The sequence below is a fragment of the Lissotriton vulgaris genome, chromosome 1_1, assembly GCF_964263255.1.
Source record: "Lissotriton vulgaris chromosome 1_1, aLisVul1.2, whole genome shotgun sequence".
Taxonomy (NCBI): domain Eukaryota; kingdom Metazoa; phylum Chordata; class Amphibia; order Caudata; family Salamandridae; genus Lissotriton; species Lissotriton vulgaris.
In genome coordinates this window covers 1115173214-1115199802 of record NC_141685.1, presented here as the reverse complement: position 1 = coordinate 1115199802, position 26589 = coordinate 1115173214, and the positions used below count along the sequence as shown (strand labels likewise).

The following is a 26589-nucleotide window of genomic DNA, read 5'->3' as shown; positions in this document are numbered from 1 at the left end:
TATCATACTATGTTACTAATTAGAAACAGCGACAGTCCTGGTGGGCAGATGCATATACTATCCTGGAGTATTAATGGTAACAAGGCGCAACAAAAAGATAAATTGGTACGTGAAGAATTGAATATACTTAGACCACAAATCCTCTGCTTGCAAAAGACACACCTGTCTCAGACGGAGACGGTATTGTTAAATGAGCTTGGTTACCTGGTTCTCTCCATTTCTTGTTTTACGTCTGATCGGGGGGGGGGGCACTCCTGGCACGGGAAAGTACCTGGCTGGTTCTCTTACGACAAAAGACGGACCCAGGGTAGGGGGAGATGGATCGTGGTGATTGTTCAGAAGGACAGGGATCGCTTCACTATCTGTGTAGTGTATGGACCAAATACTGATGAACGTAAGATATTGGACTTTCTACTGTCTGAGTTGCATCTTTGGGCTCCACCTTATATCGTATGTGGGGATCTTAATGGGACGCTGTGTCCCAACAGGGACTCTGCGTCTCAGTCGTACCCCCATCTCATGTCTCCTAACTTGCTTAGCAATGATCCATCCCGTCGGGGGAAGTATCGGATCCAGGAGGGTGGTACATCAGTTAATTTCCTCATATGAGCTGTTCGATATCTGTCGCTTTCAATGCCATAAAGAACCAGGATTTATGGTATATACTGTTCCTCATGAAGCCCTGTCAAGGCTGGATATGTTTTTGGTCAGTATTACTTTAGTCTTCTCTTCTAAGGTTTTACTTCACCCGGGGGTTTAATGGGATCACAATTCAGTTTTGTTACTTATACTAACTGGTGAGCCTACCCAGACATCAGGCTCTGGGGGCTGGACATTTGAACGCAGACTACTTCGAACCTGGTTTTGTCAGTGTAATGAATACACAATTGAGGGAGTTTCTAGAATTTAATATTGGATCAGCACGTCTTCTTGTGGCCTGGGATGCCCTTAAGGCGTCTTGCCAGGGAAAGAAGCTTCAATTTGCTTCACGTTGCTGGAAGCTATTACTTGCATTTGAGGCAAAGGCCCGACGGACACTATTGGAAATCGAGTTCGGACAAAGTATCATATGTTCGACTGAGGGCTATGGACCGACCAGATCCTGGAACAGTCCACTATTCTTGAAGCCTCCCTCAAAAAACAAATCTGGGATAGGGTGGTTAGAAATGGCAAGGCAGTGCAGATGGCCTATTATGAAAACAGTGAAGAAATGGGACAAATTCTTTATTTTTAAGGTTAAAGATAGAACTAGTTATAATACTATCCAGCAGACCAGGGATGTGAATAGTGTTCTTATTCAGAAAGGAGAAGAGCAGCCGGGTAGTCGATGACTGCACTACCTGGAAAGTCAGGTAGTCTGATAAAATTGTCCACCTCAAATGATTAGCTGCCCCTTAATCAGGAATATAAGAATATATATATATGTTGGATGAGGGGCAATATGAATAGATAGCAATTTAATTCATTTGACACAGAAGAACGGGGTCATCAGCCGATGTTTTGTTGTATGCAGTTTTATTTCATTAGCAACAGCCAACGATCTCCTGAATACAGAGGGCTGCAATCCGATCCCATCTCCTGATCCAAGAGGGGATTCAGGTGTCGGAACATCATACCCGACGATTCTGAAAATCTGGGCCGAATCCGAACCCGGGAAGCCGAGGAAAACAACCTCTCGCCCTGACCGCCGGAGGCTGCAGAGCGGGACGGAGCCCGGACCCGGCTGCACCCACGAGGCCTCCCGGAGCACCTGGTTCACCTCACCGCTGTTCGGGGCAGAGTTTGTACAGCGCTGTGAATGACTTCAGAAAACCACACTTCAGCGGCTGGCGATACATCAGGGTCGTGAGTACTTACAAGCGCGCTCGCACAAGAGTTTATCAGCAAATATAAGGGTGAAAACGGCACGAAGAAATGACCGTTTAAAATAGCGGATTACCTGCGCACCGGTTTTTTCGCACAGGACACCCTGCACCCCCGCTGATGTGGTCCGTGCTAATGACAGTAGGCTTACAGGACATTTTGCACACAAGTAATGCTCCCTAATGTGCGCACTCACTGGGTAATGGGCGAGATGTTGAAATTGATAAACTAACTAAAACGAATGAATACCCGGCCAGTGCACGTTAGTTGCCATTGTCCCATTAATGATTTATCCTCAGTGTAAGAACTTGATTGGCCACAGGGTTGTTGGAGGTCAGAGAGCAGTACATACTTGCGCCTAGTGTGACCCTGATAGTATTTTCGACAGCAAGCTGCAGGCAAAGAGATGCACTGTGAACTCCACAAGAAGAAGCTTATTAATCAATGCGCTGCCCTACACTGGCGCAACACAGCCTTGACCCAGTATTGTCAGCTTTGTGAGTCCCAAGGAAACAAGCTATATACTGTGTGTACTTCTCTGCGCTGTACGTTGACGAAGGGAGTCACAACGGTGTTTCCAGACCAGACTAGCCAAAGGAGTATAAAGGCACTAGCAATCTCTCGCCACCTACCTTCAGAATGGGGGACAAAGAAAATGGTAAAACTTCTAAACGGTTGAAGTCTGACCCACCGGCACCAGTCTCACCATTCAAGGGGGAAAAGGAGCTATCTGAAGCAATGGAGACTATCTTGAGCAGACTGGAAGAAGTTAGAGACCTAGTCAAATCCACCAGAGAGGAGGTTGTTGCAGTCCGGCAAGATATCAAGGACATCAACTCGAGGCTGACGGAATCCGAGAGCAGGATAAGCAAACTGGAAGATTCCGAGAATAAAACCTGTGGAGCCATCAAGAAACTCACCCTGTGCTCTGATCATCTTATGAGGAAAGTTGCGGAGTTGGAGGACAGAAATAGGAGGGGGAATCTAAGAATTTTTGGCATGCCAGAAAAAGCGGAGGAATCCCTAGGATCATGCATAGCCTTCCTTGAACAGTGGTTTACACAGGCCACAAATCTAACTTTCACTCAGCCACTAGAGTTCGACAGGGCACATAGAGCACCGGGGCGAATCACAAAGGATCAGAAAGGCCCGAGAGCGATAGTGTGCAAGCCGCTAAGATATCAACATACGGAGCAGATACTTACTTTCGTCCGCAAACATAACCATGTACTATGGAAAGGCCACAAAATCTTCATTTCACAGGAATTCAGTAAAGAAACTATGGATATCAGGAAAGCCTTCCTTGCAATGAGACCACAACTGAAGTCACTTGGCTACATGTATGGTTTTGTCGGGCCGACCAAGTTCAAAGTAACAATACAAGGTGTAACTCATGTGTTTTCTGAACCACAAAAACTTCGACACCTACTATTCAACCAGGGGGACGGCAATATGGAAGTTTCCCCCTCGGACCAGATGAGCGCAACTGCATCCGGTCTTGGATGAGCATTTGATTAACTTAAAGCTAATGGACCAATGATCTCTGACACCTCATAGTCCAACTAACTGAGCTCTACACATGGCCCCCACTATCGGGTGTCTTCGCTCTGCTTTATGTTCCATATGCTCTGATACCATGGCTTTAGTCACTACTCAATGGGTCTAATTCATGATGTGGCCTCAAGCTGCTAGAAATATTGGCCAGAAACGGGTGTCTAGTTTTACTGCTCTTCTAGTATGTTCATGGTTCACCTGCTTTGTTCTATGATCCAGTTGGGTACAATGTCAGCTGTTCTTCCCATGCTTCGACTTTGTCATTATAGTCTCTATAGAGCCTATTACAGAAATTGCTGTTGAGATTACTGTGCTAGTATTCTTATGTTCCAATACTTGTAATATGTTGTAATTTTGTTCCGTAGTGCATGCACTAGGTTTTATGTACCATCTGGGCATTTCATCAGTTATTATTGACGTACCTCAATTCCAATGCTACAGTCACTATAGTGGCCTTTGATGAGTTCACTGATATAGCACTACTATTATAGCTCTTTGCCTGCGTAATTGTTACACTTTTTGATCTGAATTGTGTTTTGCAGCTTTTACGATTAATAGTTTTGAGTAAGCTGCTTGGAGGCGGCCTCGCGGTCGTTCCCGAGTCGCCGTGTTCTTTTTCTACTATTGGGGTCGGAGGGGAGGGTTGTGGGAAAGGGAGGTGGGTAGAGGGAGTTTGGAAGGGGTGAGGGGGGGGATTGTTTTTGCATATTTTGTCTTGTTTTGCTTTGTTTTCTCTAATTTACATCCTATTTTGCAACCGATTGCGCTTCTTGAAACCAATGCGGCTCTTACCTATACTAGCATTAAGTCCTGCGTACTACTACACCCAATGTGCCTAGGCACAACTGCAACCTCTGATAATGCTATAGCTCAAAGCAGTAAATCAAAATGTTATGCACACGACAGACGATGGCTCCTACTTTAGACACTCCCATAGGGGCGACAACCATAAATAACCTTAAAATACTGTCACTGAATGTGAAGGGTTTGAACCAAACGATTAAACAACAAAAAATACTTGATTACCTCCGTAGGCAAAAGGGAGACATAGCCCTACTACAAGAAACAAAACTAGAGGCGAAACACTTTCATACCCTACGTAACAAATTCTTTACTGAAGTGGTGGGCTCGGGAGCTATGTTTAAGAAAAACGGGGTAGTGATATTATTAGCAAGGAAGGCCAATGTGGAAGTGGTTTCCTCCTCCGTGGACACGAAAGGCAGATGGATCTCGGTGAAATTAATCAAGAAAGACACTGAATTTTACATTACAACGATATATGCCCCCAACACACATGAACCTTCTTTCTGGTTAGAACTCGCGAAACAGATCGACACTATTCCGGACTCAGCGGTTCATATACTAGCAGGTGATTTCAACCTTCTGTTTGACCCTGCCCTAGATAGGGACTCTAAGTGCACCTTCCGACCAAGCAAAGCCCATAAGGAATTCACTAAGCTATGTAACAGATTTAACATGATAGACACATGGCGTATACAAAACCCCGAAGGTAGAGACTACTCTTTCTACTCCCCACCACATGACTCATTTTCAAGAATCGATTATATATTCATAACTAGGAACGCTGTATCCAGAATAGAGGACACAAACATTGAAACAAGACTGGTCTCTGACCACTCTTGCATATCACTTACTTTATCAAATGTTAAACCAACTGTCCGCCAGTCAATGTGGCGCCTTAACAACGCCATTCTAAACGATGAGAAACATAGAGAAACTATAGAATGCGCCCTCAAAGAATTTTTAACAATTAATAAAAAAGATGACACCTCTGACTTAATCCGATGGGAAGCTCTGAAGACTACCATAAGGGGACTCATCATAAAAATAACATCTGCAATAAACAAAAACCATAATGCCACCCTTTTAAAACTAGAAAAAGACATCTCAAAACTCCAAAACGAATACCTAAACAGTAGAAGTGCAAAATCGCTGACTGACTTGACCAACCAAAAATATGCCTATAATAAGCGAATAAGTGAAAAAGCAGGAGTCTGGTTAGACAGAAGGAAACGTTTATAAAATCTGCGAATCTAATAAGGCGGGAAAAGGACTAGCAGCCTACCTTAAATTTAAAATTAAAAAAAACACGATCAATTCCCTACTAGTTGACAAAGGCACCCCCAATTCGGACCCCACTAAAATTGCCGACTTATTCAAAAACTTCTATGAGAAGTTATATACCAGGAATGTAAATGTGAAAAAAGAAAGGGTGGAGGATTACATCTCCAGGTGCGCACTACCAACACTTACCCCCTCAGAACAAGAGTCCTTAAACGAACCGATATCTGAGGCAGAAGTTACAGGTGCGATCAAGTCACTTAAAAGTGGGAAGGCCCCTGGCCCAGACGGGTTTACGGCAAAATTTTATAAATGTTTCGCACAAACGCTTACGATACCACTTCTGAACGTGTTTCACAAGATTAGTGTTACGGGAGAGGTAAAGGGAACGCTGGCAGATGCGGTGATTGCCGTAATACCCAAGGAAGGGAAAGACTCTAAACTCCCCAAAAACTATAGGCCCATCTCCTTAATAAACTTGGATTGTAACCTTTTGGCCTCAATCCTAGCAAGACGTATCCAGAGAGTGCTGCCGTCCTTAATCCACCCCTCACAAGCCGGCTTTCTGAAAAACAGGCTGTCAAGTGACAATACCAGAATCCTAGCCCACGTAATCGAAAAGGCTAAGCTCCTCTCCACGCCCACCGCTGCGATAACACTTGACGCAGAAAAGGCGTTTGACAAGGTGGATTGGACATATCTGGAAGCAGTACTATATAAATTCAAGCTGGGTCCTCTCTTTACTAAAATGGTAATTTCGCTATATGCCTGTCCTACTGCAAGAGTGAGGGCTGGTGGAGCTTTCTCCTCACCTTTCAAACTAGAACAAGGGACTAGACAGGGATGCCCCTTGTCCCCATCCCTATTCCTCCTGGCTATTGAACCCTTCCTGTACCAAATTCGGGAGAATGCTGATATCCCGGGAATCCCATTTAATGATTGTATCATCAAACTCACGGCATACGCTGATGATGTTTTAGTCCTAAGTGAACAAGCTGATAGAGCTATACCTGCCTTGCTTTCCACGATCGAGGAATTCTCTTGTGTGTCTGGCTACTCCCTGAATAAGGACAAGACTGAGGTTAAAATGCTAAACAATATGAGTGATAAAAATATTCTAGGCGATTCTAGACTTACCTGGCAACTGAAGAGCTTCAAATACCTGGGCCTGGAGTTTGAGAGGGACCTAATTATGACACTAAAAATTAACGAAGATCTACTTTTCAAGAAAGTACACAAACTACTGGAAGGGTGGTCTCCAAAATTTTTATCATGGTGGGGTAGAGCGGAGACATTAAAGATGATGGTCACCCCCTTAATTAACTATATGGCAAGCATGCGCCCTATGACCTTTTCAGAGGACTTCCTACAAAAAATAGACAAATTACTTAGTAACTTCCTACGGAAGGGGAAGAAACCCAGAATTTCTATGAAAAAACTACAACTCCCAAAACTTAAAGGTGGTCTAGGCTTACCCAATTTCAGAAACTATCAAACCGCTTTCCTGTGTAAACAAGGGGCTTGCTGGTTCACTGAAGGACCTTGCTATACGCCGTTGTGGATCAATATAGAGAAGTCTATTATAGGCAAAGCCCCTCTCTCAACGGTTCTCACCATGGACCTGTCACACCTCACACACTCTAAGTACATTATGCTCAACACCAAAAGAGCTCTTCTCAGACTAGATCATACCCATGACTCTGGCCTACAGATGAAGAAGTCGGCTTCCTCATCCCTATGGCGTAATCCACTCATCAAGATCAATGGCTCGTCCCCTTCTTGGGAACATTGGTCAGACAAAGGCATCAACATGGTCTCGGATCTTTACGATGAGCACATGCCATTACCTTTCTCCTCGATCCAGTCTAAACATTCCCTTCAACCAATTGACTTCTATGCATTTCTCAAGCTAAAGTCAGCCGTGTCCACGCGCTCGATTACATTTTCAGCACCCTGGTTAAAATCGACACTCCCTCATCTACAATCCTCAGGTCACTTTGTCTCGAAAGTATACAAATTGCTCGCACCGAAACTAGGCAAATCACTGAGACGAAACGAGCTTAAATGGGAAGCAGAACCTAACAATACCGGAATAGATACTAACTGGGATAGGATCCACGCTTCAGCCCTCACACACAAAGTATCACCAATCCTCTCGCAAACCAAATACATGATACTTAACAGGGTATTCTGGACCCCCAAAAAATTATTTAAACTTAATCTAAGAGATACCCCCACTTGTTGGAACTGCTCCCTAGCTGATGGTGACCTGCCACACATGCTATTCCACTGTCCTATGCTACACAAATACTGGCCCAGCGTCGTTGAATACATTGAACACATATTCGACATCAAACCGAGGAGGGAATTCATTTACATAATTCTGGGGGCCATTGATCCGATGTTATTAAGAGGCCATGATCGCCAACTCCTTGACCTGCTACATACCCTAGCGTGCAAAGTTGTCCTCTGCCACTGGAAGGCAGCTTCAGAGGTCTCTTTCACTGCTTGGAAAGAGTGGCTGTCTTGCATAAGAGGAGTAGATAATCCTGCTCTACACTCCTCCCCTTGGCAAGTTACAAACAAGAAACTCTGGACCACTCTTGCTGCATCTTCCTTCTCCTTTGACCCGCCGTAGTATGTCCATTACTCGCTAGGCGCTTTAGAATGCCCGGCAAGTAGCCACCCGGAGGCAAGTCACAAATAGTACGCTGCTACGCTAGTATAGTCCAGTACATTACCATACACTACCACTAAGATCTTGAACTTTAGATGTTGAGCTCCATTGTGGTTTCACAAGCTGTAACACGGAATTAAGATGCATGGAACACGACGGTTGTTTGCATACTGTATATTTCAACACCAACTGTTAGTCAAGACCACAGAGTTGCACCATGATGCTGTATCCTGACATTGTATTGCGGAACTATAATTTTGTTCTCATACCCAATTATAATGTATTTACTGTAGTATAATGCCATCTCAAGTATCAATACCATCCTCATGTCTATCCGTATATTTGTCATGAAGGTGTGGCTCTGGATCAAGCTTTGTGTTAATTTACTTTTATTTCTTTGAACCTTAGCAATGTAATGACATGACTATTTGTATTATTGATTTACATTTGCTTTCTTTTTCTTTTCATTCTTGTCTAATAAAAATGATTTGAACACAAAAAAAAAGTATGAACTCCCACTGCAACAACAAATGTGTGCAATATGTTGGCAACAAAGGGTGAATAAATAGATTTGATATTTTTGTAATGGAAGTAAAATGTACACTGTATTTGTACGCTTGGGATAATGCTAATGAACGATAATTTACAGATCCTAATATCCTAAATGTTCATTTCGAACAATGTTATTTGTATGCCTACACCATATGTACTGCATTTTTTGTCTAGAGATTTGAAATCTTGAGCCAAGCTAATATCAATAAAGGTGTTAAAAACGTACATTGGAGGATCCTACAAGCTTTAGGGTTGATCTGACATAAGACCTGTAAGATCTATAATATCCATCAATTGTAGAGATATACCTTTATTTAAGGTAATCCTGACCTCCCAGGCTTCTCAGTCAGGCAAGGATTAGGTTATCTCGCCGTTAACAACAGTGGGCGCTTGTTTGGCACCCGACTCCTCTTTGCTGCATCGCTTATATTGTGGACCTCCTCTTACACATATTGGCAGCTAGCCTCCGTTGAACTGTTAATATGGCAGATAAATTACAAGGACTAGCTCACTTTCTTTAATGCAGTCATTTTTTTAGGGAGCTTAACACCTATTATGAATGACAAATGCAAAGATTATGGGTTTTACAAATATGTTTGTGCAAAACCTACAGTATATGGCTGGTCCACTGAGGGAATCCTAAAGGAATGCATTTTGGAGCAATGAATGGAAATATTAAAAGGAGGGGTCCTAAGGCCACAAAGTTCAGACACCAACATTTTATGCTGATACATTTGGCTTACTATACTCAAAGCATACAGTGCTCTCCTTGGTGCAGAGGCCAGGATGCTAATCACTATCACATATTTTAGTACCGTCCAGTTTTTACCTGTTCTTACAAAGGATATTTTATATTTTATGCATGGCCTGCGGTTCAGAAATGTATGGAGATCGGGATTTGATCCTTACTTTGTAAATGTTTTTAGAATCACTCTGACAGGACGTTGCAGTGCTTATGTATGAGGGACTAAATCTTGCACAAATGAATGTCACATGGCAACTGCTGAATCTGTCCATGTTTTGATTTATTAGAATTTTGGTTCATTTATTGAGTTAAATGAGATGAAGCTTGATTTTAACAAGGGTGTGACGTGGCTTGAGGTGGAAGTGGATGTATATCCTATTATCTTTCCTCTACTGACTTTTCATATGTGGGGCCTCTTTTTCCCTAATTTTCGGTATGCCTAGACTGGTTAGGGTGAGAGAGGTGAGACAAACCACCCAAGATAAATTCTTAGGGCTGTATGTTTCTGGCTTTAAAAGAGACACAGTGAGGCACCTAAAAAAGGGGAGCAATCGATAATGCCTATGTTGGTGTCCTGTCTTTTTAGATTAACCCAGGCCAACAGTGTTACTGGACGAAGGAAGTGGCATTATTTTTCTTTGGATATTCTCCTGACCATGCTGTAATCTAACTGTTGCCATGAATATTTATGACAATTAACAATGAGAAAAATATATAATATGTAAAATTTGCGCCCTTTCTGGTAACTGGCTATTGATCGAATATATTACCATTTTCAAATGTATACGGGTTTAGCTCACATATTTTAAATATGAAAAATATTCATCTGGTCCCTTTTTTCACAAGGCACTTTGACAACTGGCTCACCAAATGTTACATTTAACATCAAAAAGCCAAAAAAGGATCACCTGACATTTTAAAACCTGTGGGTTGCATAAGCCACCTTGGGGTCAATAAGGGGTATTTGCATGTTATACTGCACAGTTTGAGCACAATTTCAGTGGACATAGATCAAAAAATAAAACTACTGAAAATTGTGTGTGCACAATTTCAGTGGACATAGACAAAGGAAATAATACAAAAAATGTTGAGGAAAGTTAAATGGAAAAAAATCACATGTAGCAGGAGCTGTTCAGTAGTATCTCACGGTCATAGATCCAAATATGGCATCAATTTAAGTCTATATACATAAATAAACAGGAACACCCAAAACAGCGAGTTTTGTAGAGAGTCTGTATGTACTGTAGTACTGAGTTTTTATAACTGCTTCGACAAGGAGCGAAGAAGTGTCTCGTCATAGATGCCTTGTCCCCGATTTACTGTCAATGCTCAAAGTGCACTTTTTATTGCTTTGCATGCGGTCATCTCTATCTTAAAATATGCACAAAAACGACGTTTGTGGGTCAAGCAGCCTAAAAACCCACCAGAAGCAAGTGGGCAAGATTATGAGCTTTGTATTAAAACTGTCAAATGTTTAATTATGACATTTGGCAACACAATGGATTATCTGGGCCACTAAGCCACTACTTTGAATACAGCTGCCTGATTCAGTAGCAAATAGGCCACATCGAATCTTAAGAGGCGAATATGCAGATGTTGTGCTCTCTTTGTTTATGTCACCCAAAACAAACTTATCACTGATCACCACCCACAAATATATAAAAGCACATAATCCCTCACCTTAAAGGCCTTCATTTGGTATTGGATAAGAGAACAGAACTCCTTCCTGTTGAAGGTTATGGTATGCGGCTGGATAGGAACATAAGCCGCCCTCATCTTGCAGAAGACCACAAGGGGGTGGATTTGTGATAAATGTTTCCAGCCCTCCAAACCCCATCTCACCTTGCCATTTGCCACCATTAGAATCATTCTGCTGTGCACTGGGTCTGGAATCTTCTGCCAACAGAACTTGGGCAGTATCTCATGGGCCACGCTACGAATCCTGCAACACAGAAAGAGCCATAAAAACAGAACACTACATTCTGATGAAAACGAGCTATGTGAATGGCTCTCAATGTTCTGCAGAGCATGCAACGTATATGGAGAGCCTACATTGGTCAGAAGAGAGAGAGCTATCTAAACAATGTTCTTTACTTTACCACCAGGCGTTATTTAAAAGGAAGTGTTTAGAAATAAAAGTCTGGACTTACTGTGGCAGAGGCTGAGACATCAGCAATAGTACAATGCTACTTAACCTGTAGGCATCTGGTCGTAGGGAGTATTTCTGTAGATTCACATGCTTAGCATACCACTTTCACAGAGTTGGGCTCGGACATCTGCAAGTTGTTTTTCCTCGAATAAGTCGGTTCAGTCGAGTGATAGGGTGTTGACTCCTCTTGGTGTACATTGCCCACAGACACAGATTCCATGTTAGATTATTTTCTCACAGAGTGTAAGAATGTGTATAGAGCGTGAATGCAAGTATGGTGCGTCAAGTGCAATGTGCACGGAAATACATTAAGCAAGGGATCTGCAAAAGACACCAGATTCTGGGAAGGAGGGAGAGTACGTGTAAATCTGCAGCACTACTCGGTGCAAACAGATCCTCACCGGTTAGTAGCATTTTCCGTCCGTAGCATGTGTGGCTGAAGATACTCATGCTTAGCATAAACTGTAAAGCAGTGACCTTCGGAAGCGGTAGCTAGTATGTGGATGATGCACATGTCTGAAACAAGGTCCTTAAAACCGTCTGGCCCTCTATGGCCTGTTGACGGGCTAAGATGTCCACGTAGCAGTGGCACTCTGTACTTTTACCGGGGAGGGAGCAGAGGCCACACACACAAATAAACACACTCATTCAAACTTGTATGTACACACACACATCCATTCACAATACCCACTCCCAAATATTTATGCAGGCACGTACCAAATATTAAAAATAAAATCATACTTCCCTGCGCAGCTGTGCCCTGGAGATACCAGGGCAGTTGGGACTGCTGCCTTCCCTAAGGTAAGCCAATGAGGGAAGGCAGCAGTCCCTCACTCGTCAAAGAGTGGGAGGGGTTCAGTGAGACTCCTGACCCCTACCTCACTCTGTGAAGAGGTGTCAGTGATTGACACTCATCCATGGGGACTTCAGGGCTTAGAACTGAAGCACCCATGTCTGAGGCAATCCGAGGCAAAAGCACTCATCACGAGTGGGAGGGCCTTGAGGAGCTTTGACAGGCTGAACATGTCATGCCACAGAAGCTGTGACTTCAGCCAGCAACGTTCAGCTGAGGCAGCCAGGAACCTGTACATTTAGCGCGTGTCTAACTCCTGGCAGCCTGACCGGAAAATAAAGAATATCAGTCAGGCTGACTTTTCCTCAGTCTGACAGACATTCTTTACAATGGCCAAAAGGTGAGGGGGCATGGCCCGTCAGCCCATTAGGATGAAACTCGGCTGCCACATTGTAGTAGTAGAAGTAAGACATTTTATAGTAATCCAAAAATTACAATAAAACAGTATATACTACTGCCACATAGTGGTGCTTGGTAAAGGTGTGTGATGTTGACCAAGAGGCTGCATTACAAATATCCAGTAGTGGGATTTAGTTGTTTATTTATAAAGTTTATATAGCACAACTAGACCCGGTGAGGGTATCAGAGCACTTTACAAATATTACATCAAAAGAAATAAAGTGAGAACTAGGCACATAGAAATGAGTAGCTAACAGGAGAGAGTAAATGTTGTCCGTACTCATTGTAGGTCCGGAAGTATTCAGGAGTGCATTAGTTATTCTCGCTTAGAGTTCCTCGAGGATCCTGGTAGGTGAGCTGCATCTGGTTGGTACCCACTTGCACCAGAACTGGGATCGGGGAGAGATTTATTCATTAGAAGTAGTTTGACTTCTTTTTTGAAGGTGGTGGTAGAGGGGTTCATTCTGATTGCCAGGAGCAGGTCATTCCAGATCCTAGGTGCTAGGCCAGAGAAGGTGTGGGTTTTCTTTTTCCAAAATTTTTACGGTTTCAATAGCAAGGTGTTGGTGCATCTCATAGTTCTGCTACTGCCTGATAATTCCAGTTTATTGGTTAGATAGTTTGGCGTGTTGAAGTGCCGGGCTTGGTGTGTCATGCAGGCAATATTTAGCTGTGATCTTGCCTCATACAAGAGCCAGTTCATTGCCTTTAGATCAGGGGTGATATCGTTGTTCTTTTTGGAGCCGGTGACGAGTCTTGTAGCCGCGTTGAGTGAGGCTCTTACAGGAGCTAATCTGGATCTCGGTAAGCCACATAAGGTTGTGTTCACATAGTCTATTCTGGGTATCACTAGAGCTTGTACAGCTGTATTTAGATCGTCGTCGTTCAGGAAGGGTTTTAGTTTTCTGAGAATGTTCATATGAACATGGCTGTGTTGATGTGTTCCTGCATGGTGAGATTCTTGTTGAGTATCATTCCCATGATCTTGTAGAGTCAATAATGTGTGGTGTGCAGTTGAAGTCTGTGATGTCTTTGTGGGGGGAGATTAGGAGCAAGTCTGTTTTGAGGGCATTGAGTTTGAGGTGGTTGTTTGTCGGCCAGTTGTGGGTTTTTTGCAAAGTTGTATTGAGTGAGTGGATGTCATACGGAGGTGATATTTTTACGTATAGTTGGGTATCATCCACATACATGTGGGAATGAACATTGGAGAGTTTCAGAATATTAGTTAAGGGTCCATGAATAGATTGGAGAGGGTAGGTGATTAGGAGGAACCTTGAGGAATTCACAGGCTGACCGGCATGGCCGTGGACAGTGATTGGTTAATCTTGATTCTTTGAGTTTGGTTGTCTAAGAAGGAGGCAAACCCACTTTAGGACAACCCCTGATAAACCCATTCTGTGTTCAAGTAGATCCAGGAGACTGTTATGTTTGACCATATCGAAGGCTGATGATAAGTCTAGGAGGATTAGGAGGCAGGACTGGTTCTGATATAGTATTCGGAGCGCGTCATCGACAATGTGTGTCAGGGCAGTTTCCATGCTATGATTCTGCAGGAAGAATAATTAGTACTGGTCAATGAGGTGGAATTGAGCTTTATGGTTGCACAGTTGGGAATGGATGCATTTCTCCTGGAATTTTGCTAGGGAAGGAATAGTGGATATTGGACGGTAGTTATCAGAGATTGTGTGGTCTGCTGTAGTTTTTTTTAGAATGGGGGGTATCTGTCCTACTTTTAGGCAGTCTGGAAGGGTTCCTTGTGATAGTGACGCATACACTAGCTATGTCCAGATGGGTATAAGAGAAGTTTTGATCTCACTGAAGATTTTTGCTGGAAGAAAATCACAAAAGTGACTTGATGGTTTGAGTGTTGTTACTAGCTTGAGGGTGTCATTTTTTGTTCAAATCTTTTGAAAGTGCTCCAAAACGCTTTGTTTTTGAGGGTAGTTCCATGTTGCCTCGGGGTTGTACAGTTTGTGGTGCGTGGGAGTTAAGTGGAGGTGACAATGTGAGATGTTTGTTTGCTGTATGAAGCTCTTTTTCTATCATTTTAGATTTTTTCAAGATGTGGGAGAGAAATGTGTTGCAATTAGGTTGCGAGCTGGGACTTAATGAGGAGTGGTTGAGTTGATGAGAGGATTGAGGTTTGATCATTTCAAACAGTTTTCTTGGTCAAATTCTAGCATTGTTTAGTTGTTCTTTGAAGAAGTTTGCTTTAGAGATTCTGATGTGTTTGTTGCAGATGCTCTTCCTCGATCTTTGTTGCTTTAGGTGCTCTAGGGACGGTGGGGATCTCCAGACCCGTTCCTCTAGTCTTAGGTTGCGTCGTTGATCATTTAGGCTCCCATTGTACCAAGGTTTGGAGTCTTTAGAGGACTGGCTTTTTAGTTGAAAGACCACGACAGAGTCAAGAATGCTGATCGAGTTGTTATAGTAGGTTGTTAGGTTGTGGACATCTGTTATGTCCTCTGGTGGCGGTAGTAGATTGTTGCTGAGGGATGAGACGATGTTGTGGTTAATGTTGTGAGTGTTTCTTTTCCATTGTTTGGGTTTCTTAGGTTGGAGTTTATGTGTCTTCGTTGGTTCAGTTATGAGGAAGGAGATGCTGTGGTGGTCCGTCCAGTCACATGGGTCGATCGATTTAAGTATGATGGAGTTTGACCTAGCCATGACAAGATCCTGTATTGCGCCCAGGGTGTGCATTGGGCTATCGCAGAATTGGACAAGTTCAAGGTCAGTTAGGAATGTTTTTAGGCTGTTAACTGTGGGGTCAATATGGTTGTTCCAATGAAGGTTGAAGTCACCGAGGAAGACTTGGGGGCAGTGTTGCCCCTCGTTGGAAGAGATGATTTCTATGATTTGTTCAGTGAATGCAAAATTGTTGCCTGGAGAGTGGTAGATCAAATGTAATTTACATTGGGGACTGTTTATGCCTCGGTATTTGCACGTGATCAGGTCGGTTGCTTGTGACTGATTCACCATAAGGTTGATGCGGTGTACGCAGGCTATGCCACCCCCAGACCTTTTTGGTCTATCTGCTCTTATAATGTCATAGCCTGGAGGGACTAGAATGTCAAGTATTGGTGCAGAGCGCGGAGGGAGCGGGCTTCTTCAAAACAGAGAATAATTCCCTCATGGTCTGAATTACTTTACAATTGTCAACATTTCTACTTACAAGAAAGTCCTTCAACACATGGTGACCACATGTATTTTTTTCATATTTATAAATTTTATTATTTCTTTTTATATTCTTTTTTTACTAAATTATTCTTTTTTACTGTATTTCTCCAAGTTCATCATGATCATTTCACATAAAGGGTAATACATCCATTTAATTAACAATACATATATGAACAATAAAAACACCATACAGATTCGGGGGAAGTCTGCAAGGAAAAGGGAGGCAGATCGTAGGTGTCTGGGTGGCTGGTGGAAGATCAGGCATTTGTTGATGTATGCTGGTTCATTGTGCATGGCTTTGTATACAAGGGTCAACATCTTGAAAGGCCATCTCTTTGGGAACAGGAGCCATTGTTGAGGTGGGGTTTGATGTGGGTCCTTCTGGGGAGGTCGAGGAGGAGTCATGAGGATGAATTTTGTATTGTCTGTAGTCTCTTTAGGAGGCATGCAATGATTTCTACATAGAGTGTGTTCTTCACGTAGTCCAGCCTGCTGGTGACTGTTGCCTGCGTGAAGGTCCTTCTGGTGTTGACTGGGAGCCACCTGAAGATCTTGTGGAGCATGCGTAGGGTGTGGAAGCAGGCAGATGAGATTGCGTTGACCTGCTTCTTCATAGATTACTTGCTAACCAGGATGATGCAGAGGTTGCGGGCTGGTCTATCGGGGTCACGGATGGTCAGAGCTCAGAAGGCCACCATGTGTCAATGAAAGGCGAGGTGCTGTTCCCAAAGATGAGGACTTCGGTCTTGTCCGAGCTGAGCTTGAGCCAGTTGCCCTTCATCCAGCCCGTGCAAGTAGGACAGGATCCGCTGTGGTGTGGTTAGTAGAGGGTTGAGTAGGGTGGTTGGCATAGTTAAATAGGGAGATAGCATCATCATTGCGATAGGAATCACAGCTAGGAGTGGGAATAGGGGGAGGCGGAGTAGAAATAGAAGGGGGTCAAGGGTGATGCGGTATGTAGTGAGAAAGTGGGTGAGGGTACTTTTTTAGTCAACGTGTAGGGGACATCAGCAAAGTTCAGGCCCTGTGATTGGGAGCTCCAGGGCCTAAGGTGCGATTATCCACTCCTACCTGACTGTTAGGGTTGGTAGGGTAGTCATCACTCACATTATTGGAGCGAATAGTGTGTGACATAGGGGATTGAGGAAAATGTAAATGTAAATGTAAATGTACATGTATTTATATAGCGCAAATCGCCCACATCGCAGGCATCTATGCGCTTGCTTAGGGAACCCGTCCTGGTATTCCCCTGTGAGATAGCCCCGGCAGGGTATCCACAAGGTGAAAGCCAGGCATCCCGCCGCGAGGGGCCGTTGTGGAGATTAAGCAAGCTATTGCCCAGAGTCGCAGAGTGTGAACCCGTGAGTCGAGGAGGCACCGGAGCGAGAATTATCGAGTCCGTGGAATTATTGAGCCCAACCCCCGTCGAGGCGGGGAATTGAACCCTGGTCCAGGGCCGATCTCAGCTTCCGGGTCTGCCGCCTCTAACCCCTGAGCCACACTTCTCCAAAAGGGGGTAAGGCAAGGTAACGGAGGAGCATTGGTGTGGACAGCAACACGGCTGTAGGTACTCTGGCCAGTTAACCAGTCATCCTTACTAGGCAGACGCCGATTCGTGGTGTGGTGAGTAGGGATAGCCTCCGTAGACATGGTTCGAGCTGTGGGGTGCGTGTTAGCAGATAGGAGCGTGGGTTCAGTCAGGGTACAGCACTGAAACGGCACTAACTCACATTGTTGATGACGCCGTGAGAGCCTTTGACCAAAATATCCCTTGTCTCCTGATCCTACTAGACCTATCCTCAGCCTTTCATATCATCAAACATGAAAACCTGATTTATCTCCTACAACATAGGATGGGGTTTTCAGGCCCGATCCTAAACTGGTTTGCCTCCTTCCTTCACAATAGAATGCAAAGGATCAAAGTTAACCATGCCCTTGCGTCGAGTCCCCCAAGGTTCTACGATATCGCCCACCCTCTTCAACCTATTTATGGAACCTCTTGCAGTCATACTGAATAGAGCGAACATTGAATATCATATGTATGCGGATGACACACAACTGTACTTGAAGATCTCCTCGCTAGAGGACATTGTAACTTTAAATGCTGCACTTGCCCAAAAAAACAATGGTTAGCTCAGAACCATCTCCTACTAAATACTCTCAAAACAGAATTTCTTTTGATCACCCCACCTAATCACTCAGCTCCTGCACTTGACTGGATTAAACACCTAATTGCACTAGACTACATACCTCACGTTCTTGACTCCGCCAAATCTTTAGGGATCACCTTGGATAAACACCTAAATATGACAGCATATATCAGTGCTGCTACTAGAGGAGCCGATTCCCAACTCAACACATTGGAGAAAATCAAACCATTCCTCCCCCCAAAGATCTCAGGCCAGCGGTTCAATCCCTGATTATCCCTAGATTGGAATATGGACTGGTAACCCTCGCAGGACTTCCCAAAACTAGCCTGGCCCCACTCAGAGCTACCTTGAACACATCCACCAGTCTTATAATGGGTTCTAGGAAATGTAATCACATTTCTCCTGACCTTTTGCAGCTAAACTAGTTATCTATGGAAGCTAGAATTCGACTCAAGATTGCTTGTAAGACTCATAAAGCCATACACCACAATACTCCATACTACCTAGCAAACAAGCTTGAGATCTCTGGCTCCAGCCGGAACCTTAGAAGTACGTCCACCCTTCTCCTGAAACCTCCAGGATTCAAAAAGAAAAGATCGTACAATTGTCCGTTCACGGGTATGCCTCCAAAAATCTGGAACTCCTTGCCATCTGGGATCAAATGAAATCCCTCCACTTCTTCCTTTAAAACATTGGTCAAAAGACTACTAATGAACAAACGTTAATGTGTTGATCATGCTCGTGTGTCTTGCTAATAACCAAAATCTCGAAGTACGTTCACTGATGTTCTACGATTAGTTTTTACCGTCTTTTTGTATTGATCATCGATAGCTCCTTCAACTGCCGATTTTTTTGTTTGCTCGTTTCCTTTTTGTTAATATTCATTGATGCACATTGCACATCTTAGTTCTTTCTACTGTATGATGTTTTAGTCAGAGAGCTCTATGGCTCCTTTGATACACACCACTCTCTATTCTTGAATGTTTTACCACAGGTTGTAACTTCACTTACCTTTCTCTATGTTTTGTATATTTGCTGATGACAATTCTGTACAGCGCTTTGATACCCCTTGGGGTCTTGTTTGCTCTCTATAAAACTTTTTTTTAAAAATTAAAAATCCAGTCGGCTACGTTCAGCATGCAGCTGTGAGGCTGGCTCTCGTAGTGGAGGGGTCTTCTGATAGCGAGAGGATGAGCTTAGTGTCGCCAGCGTAGGAGATGATGTGGAGTTCATACGATCCGACGGTGAAGGACAATCCTTGGGGGACGCCACAGATGACCTTCTTGGCTTCCAAAGTGGCGTTAGGGGTTCTTCCAGTGAGGTATTTGAGGGAGTCTCCCTGGATTACGAAGTGATGGAGTACCAAAGGTGGCAGACAGGTCTGGAAGGATGAGAGCTGCTGTTTCACGTCAGTCTAGGAAGGTCCTAATGTCTTCGGAGGATGTGATAAGGGCTCTCTCAGAGCTGTAATTGGCTCAAAATCCAGAATGAGAGGGGTCCAGGAGGTTGTTGTGTATCAGGAGTTCAGTGAGTTGCTGGTTTATTGCCTTCTCGAGAACCTTAACTGGAAAAGGGAGAAGGAAGATCGGTGGCAATTCTTAGATTCTTCGGCTCTGCTGGATCAGCAGAAGGTTGACCTCAGCATCATGCCAGTCCTCTGGGAAAGAGGCAGATGTGATCGAGGTGTTCAGAACTTTATTGACCTTGTCACCAATTGTTTTGCTCCAGAGGTAAATGGCGAGGTGGGGACAGGGGTCTGTGGGTGCTCCCGAATGCACGGACTTCCTGATAGAGATCGTGGCTTGAGTAGTGAGCGGGTTCCAATGGGTAAGCAGGAGTTCGGGTTAGTGTTTGTGGGTGTGAGCAGTCTGATTCTGTCTGCTGCGTGGGGTCCGGGTTTAAAGTTTCTATAAATGACTGAGATCTTGTCGTGGAAGAAGTCTGCCAGGGTCTCATATAGTTCTTGGGAGGGGATGATGTAGTTCTCGTCTGCTGCAGAGTTGGAGAACTCCTTCACAATGGTGAAGAGCTCCTTGTTGCAGTTTGTGCTGGCTTATATGCGGTCTGCTAAGGTGTTTTTCTTTGCTTCTCTCAGGATGCGGTGGTACCGGTTGATTGCTGTCATGATTTGGTGAGGTCTCCGGTCCCTTTGCTGGTGCATCACTTTCTTTATAGTTATTGGCAGAGACGTTAGGTGGATTTGAGCTTTGTGGTGAACCAGCTGGTTCTTCTGGCTGGTCTTTTGGATTTGGCTGCCTTGGCGGGGGCGATAGTCTTGGCACATTCTGTGATCCACTGGGAGAAGTTCTTGGCATCCTGATCTGGGTTGGATGTTATGTCTGGGAGGTGGGAGTTGAGAGAGTGTTCCACTGGTCTTCTGCTGTCTTTTTCCAGTTTCTGTGTGTGTAGCTGGGGCATGGGGCCGTTGATGGTTGGTCCTGAGATGGTGAAGTGGACGCTGTAGTTGTCAGTCCAGGGGAGGTGTGAGACATGGTTGTACTTTTTTTTTAACATAGTTTTATTGAGTTTTTATAAAATATGTCAGTATTACAAAGTAGACACGTGTTTGTGAATTCAGAACCATAAAATCCTGGGCAAGGCAAGGCTGTACTATATTAGCACTATGAGTGGCGTCAAAGTAGTACTAATTCAACCTGACAGCTAGTCTCTGTACATAGTCTGACTGTCACCTATGAAATCCAGATGTATAGCCCATTCCCGTAGTAATAAAGTAAATACAATACTATAAGCTCACTTCTTCTAACTTAACCAACTCACCCACCCACCACCCACCCATTGGGCTCGCCTTAGTACATTGTGGCAATTAACTATTCACACAGGGTACTAACCATGCAGTAGCTAACATCACTACTCAGAATAACAAGCATTTGCAATGCAATAGGTCTCGCATTTACGAGAGTTTGAGCTTTTGGTATTGTAAATGACAATGCCTTTTATTTATGTGTTGTTTTTAAAACAGATAAATAAAAGGCATTGTCATTTACAATGCCAATAGCTTAAACTGTTGCAAATGCCAGGCCTATTGCATTGCAAATGCCAGCGGGTGCTATAAAAATAAATTAAAAGCATTAGGAGAGGACATGTACTGCCTGCAATAGCAGGCAGGACCAAGCTATTTAAGAAAATAGTTCTCAGAGGCTGTAATTAAAGCCTACTGAGTAACAACACATTTAAAGGGGTGTCGCCATGGGAGGTTACAAAATGAGACATGGCAGTACTAAGGAGGGACTGCTGCTAAGCCTTTTGACTAATGAACAGACACAGTTTACAGTGGAAAATGACAAGCCAATGAAAAATATGGGCGGAGAGTGGGCGGAGCTTCAAGTCCCTACTTGAATACAGCATGCCTCGCAGAGCATACTCTGCCCAGGCATGACCTAAACAACGAGGCTGGCTGATTCTTTGCATTCAAAACGTCTCAGTTTGTACATTTGCATATTAGGAATATTTTGTGAAAACAAGAAAAGCAAGGTGTAAATCAGTTCCTGTCTTGCTGCAAGTGATGTTTGAACCATTGTCGTTTTTGCAGTTTTATATTGCACGAGCTCAGCATGACCGTATTAGACTTTTTACATGAGCGCCTTTTACATTACACAAGGTCACTTTCATGCTTGTTTTTTTAGGCACTGGAGATTAAGTCATTTGCTCTAAATCACAGCATGTTGATTAAACGCTGACACTTGAAACAGGTTCCCCAGTTCGAATGTAGGCAACTCTGGCCATAACACCACATCCTCTCAACGTGTAAGCAGCTGCTATGATGGAAATATTAATGTCCTATTTCCTGCAGCATTCCAAAGTTTATCCTGCACGCCAATGGGCCCTGTGTGGTGGGTGGCACCCAGGCAGTTGCCCCCACGCCCAGCAGGGAGACTCCTTAGCCCTGGGGCCAGGTGATCGTGAGATGACTGGGCCACGTGCGGTGGGTGACACTCAGTGCCCCACACGCCAGCAGGGAGCCATGTGCAGCCCCAGGCCATCCTGTGGGTGAGGTGACTGGGCCAGGCCCCGTGCGGCAGGTGGCACCCCGTGGCCTGCTCTGCGGACCTCGATGGGTGGCACCCCATTGCCCCCACGCCCAGCAGGGAGCCTCGTGCAGCCCTGCCCCCGTGTGCGTGAGGTGACAGGGCCCGTGCGGTGGGTGGCACCCCGTGGCCTGCTCTGCGGACCCCCATGGGTGGCACCCCGTTGCCCCCATGCCCAGAGGGACCTCATGTAGCCCTGCCCCACTGTGCGTGACTGGGCCCTGTGCAGTGGGTGGCACCCAGAGGCCCCAACGCCTGCAGGGAGCCTAGTGCAGCGCTGGGCCCCCTGGGTGTGATGTGAACGGACCCCATGCGGTGGGTGGCACCCCGTGGCCTGCTCTGCTGACCCCGCTGCCTCTCCTGCACACCGCTCACCCTCCTCCGTCCGTGCTGCAGAGGGTGATATGGCCGCCTGTGCCTGTGACGGGCCTGAAAGCCGAGCTGCCTCTTCCTCGAAACTTTCTCTACTCCCAGCCTCGGCTGCTGTCTCCAGCGCCTCCTGCCCTTGTACCGCCTGGCTCTGGGTGCTACCAGCCCCCCACTGCCCCCGCCGACCCCTGGGACACTCCGACTGCAGGTGAGGGACTTCTGGGAGCTGTGAAGGGCACTCTGTGAGTGCCCGCGGCGGGGGCTGCGGTCCGAGGGGATTCCGTGTTGTGGGACCTAGGGCTGGCACTCTCATGCTCTGCATGAGTTGTGGGTGCGTGCGCTTTGAGTTCGTGGGCGGACAATTCCTAATAATTATACATCACGTTGCGGTGTCCGGGTCCGACATATTTTACGCTTGAAAGAATAACAAGCCGACGGGGGTAAGGAAACTGAAAGCGTGCGACGCACGTATTCACAGGAACACACACGCATTTCTTACACACTGCGCATGCGTGCGGCCAACTTTGCCTGCAGCATGGAGCCCGCATGTTGCAGCCCGGGTGAAGAAGCCTATCCGAAGGAGCCCACCTGCAGAGAGAAGTCAGACGGGAGCCCACCCCGCCTTTGTGAATGCTGCTGCAGGGCTCCTGTGAGCATGACGGAGCCCCGCGTGTTTCTGTGCCCTGCCATGAGGAGACCAGCTGGGGAGTAGCGCAGAGCCCCCACAAGTACCGGTAAGTGGGGCGTGTGGAGCGCGCGTGACCACAAAAGAAATGCTATTGCAGGAGGCTGACTTGCCTCGGAAGCAGGACAGGAGATGTGCACAGCTGTGGCTGTACATGAGGGTACACCTGCTCAAATTACCAAAAGCTCTGCGCGTGCCCATCTCCTGTCCCACTTCCGAGGCAAGTCTACTACAATAAGCCTCGCTGGCGACAGCGCTTTGCGCTGTGTACGCTAGGCTCGACCTAAAAACCAGTTCTGGGTGACCTGGCATGTGGACATTTTACCCAGAAAAAATATTCCGAACAACGCATATGTGTAAGTATTATTCTAACTGTGACACATTTGGCTCCATTACATTCACAGCTTTAAGTGATTCCATCATAATGTCCCAGACCATGGAGATGGGTTTATTGCGCTGCCCTCTCTGTTCCTCACGCGGTAGCGCTGTGCTCTCTGCCGCTCCCCATGGGACCATCTCCGTGTACCACATGTGTAATTGAGGAGGATACGCAGACTTCCACCTCATGGTAATGGTTCTTATCACCAGGATCATGGTCAGATTTGCAAATCTATACTGTGTTTTCCATTGCTTAGGGCGGGGGTGTACTCCCAGAAGGCAGCTTTCAGTTGCGTTCCATACTGTGGTGCCGGTGATGTCTGCTATTACATCTTTTATTTGTGTCCAAAAGCTACTTAGTTTTTGGACAGTTCCATAACACGTGGAAGAAATCCGCATCTACCGCTCCACACCTAGGGCATGTGAGCTGGGCGTCTGTGTATATACAGTTCAAACGATGCGGTGTAAGATATGCACCATGTATTCGATGTATTTAAATCTAGCATTCCTGGACACTTTCTTAGGATGCTCTAAGGCGGTTCCCCATTCCTTATCCATGAGACTCTGTCCAATGTCTCCCTCTCATTTTACAAGTAGGGGAGCCAGTGATAGACCAGCGTGTGCCCGGATGCCTCTATATAATCATCGGACCAAGTGGCGTCCTTTTCCCATTAAGTACACTGCGTGTACTAATGCATGCACTGGGGGTTCGGTCCCAGTAGGGGATCATTGTGTTTTAACATAATGTATAATCGCTGCGTGTAGTAAAAACAATGTCTGAGGGATCCCCCAGTTTTGGGTAAGGTTATTATGGTCCACCAGCACTCCATCAGTAAATAAACAGCCTCTTGCGTCCAGTCCCGTGGCAGGTGGTAGCCCCAGAAATGGTATGTTATCTGAATAGGGGGCAGCAGTCCCAGTGTAGTGTAAAGAGCGCTTCCAGTAGGCTAGGGCCACTTTAAGCAGGGGAGGGGTATCAGGAAGTATATGCAGGTCCCCGGCAGTAACAATGTGTGCAGTAATCCCCGAGTCAGTGTCCGCGGAGTGTAATCAATCTCATGCAAATTGCGTCCAGCCAACCAGTACGACAACCATTGCAGCTGACTGGCCATGCAATACGATCTAAAGTCAGGGGCTCCTAGCCCACCCTCATCCGGCCTTAATCTGAGTTTTGCCAGATTGATTCTCCTGCGGCCCCTCCCCCAAATCAGGTCAGTTAGCAAAACGATCTAATTGGGTGTCCAGTATTGCATTGTAATTTCCTCCCAGTACCCACGGGATATCAGCCCAGTCCGCCAAGGTGGTGTTAAGGCCTGTAAGGAAGACATCTTGATCATAGTTTGGAGCATAAACACTCCCCAGGATCAGTTGTTCCCCATCCAGTGTCTCCCACACTATCGTATATCTGCCCTGTTGGTCAATACGCTGTTCTAGTTGTGCAAATGGCACCCCATGCAGTACCCAAATCAATGTCCCTCTGGCAAATGCAGAGTAGGATGTGCTATATATTTGCTCTCTCCATTCCCTGCACAGTTTAGAGATTTCCGTAAGTGTGAGGTAGGTTTCCTGCAATAAAGCGATATATACATTCCTCCTATGCAATTGGGCGTATATCCAGTGTCGTTTATGGACCAAATCCATGCCACGGACATTCAAGGTGACTATGTTATATTTACCCTGCATAGACACATCTGAGCAATGGTCTTATAGTTCACAACAGCCAAAGCCTGTGTTACAGCATCAAGTGTACTATCTAGTGGTGAGCCTCCCTCCCTCAACGTTAACAACTGTAAACTTCCCAATACAAGGACAAGCACAGCAACTTTGCTAATCCAAATCATAACTAAAAAACACAAAAGTCCATGTGGTGAAGTATAGCGATACTTACGGGGGGCGGGACCTGGAAAGTCCATCTTTATACCGAGCCCAACTGAGCTACACACTAGCAAGAACCCCATATGGCTATATCAATGTAAGGATAATGGGGGGTGAAAGTTACATTAGAAATTATACAACATAATCACTTCCCTCTTCCTTACGATCCCGGTACACAGTTTCGCCTAGTAGGTTGAGAGTCCAGTCGCCTCATCCAAAAAGCGTTTGTACTGTTTGTGGGGTAATGGTCGGGAACAGAGGATCTTGCCTATCAGAGTCAATGGATTTCACAGTGTCCTCTGACTGCGTTGAAGGCGTGGGTGAGCATGTTTCACGTATGGCAGACATTGCTGCAATCGCTGATGCCTGGTCCCGTGCAGTCTGTTCCGGGGAGGGTCCTCGTCTCCCTGACCTCCTAGATCATCCACTGCCTCACTGTCTTGGTCTCTGCGGTTGTGTCGTAGCTCCACGTAGTTTGCACTCAAAGTCGACCAGTGTTTGGGCCGGCAGTGTAGTCTCAAGACAGTCATTTGCCTCCTCAGGGCTATCAAAGTGGGATTTCTGGTCGTATAGTATTTTCAGCCGGGCCGGAAAAATTAGGGCATATTTAAGTTGCAGTCAGGCCCCCGGGATATAGCGGCATGGATTCGCAAATTTAGCACCACAAATATGGAAATTTAGCGGCATTTTTGCAGCCCTTTATTTTACTCATTCATTTTCAGCCTTAAATCAATGGAAACTGTTTTAGCAGAGTATTCCACTTTGAATAAGCAACCTGGGTTATGGAACAGGTGAAGGCTCCTTAACCACAGCCTCCCGTTCCACACACTCACCAGGCATTTCCGCTCTGCGCAATTGGCCCTGGCCCCCACCCCACGGGTCCACAAGACCACAGCTGGAGGAAGATCCTTCTGCTACCTTGCTGCGAGGTAACTGTCCGAAGTATCCTATCTGGTCCCCTAGACCTCTGTCCTGTCGGAATTGGTCTCCCAACCCAAGCCGGAGTTGCCAAACGGTTTCAAACTTTTCATAAGT

General features: G+C 45.4%; 1 protein-coding gene across 2 annotated transcripts in view; it reads right to left on the bottom strand.

Moving 5' to 3' along the window:
• IL27RA (interleukin 27 receptor subunit alpha) overlaps nucleotides 1-26589 on the bottom strand; it is a 199551-nt gene that overhangs the window by 10826 nt on the left and 162136 nt on the right. For both annotated transcript variants that reach the window (XM_086963656.1, XM_086963658.1), the window contains exon 14: nucleotides 11316-11415. In XM_086963656.1, coding sequence (XP_086819782.1) covers nucleotides 11316-11415 — 100 coding nt within the window. The remainder of the gene's footprint in view (nucleotides 1-11315; nucleotides 11416-26589) is intronic.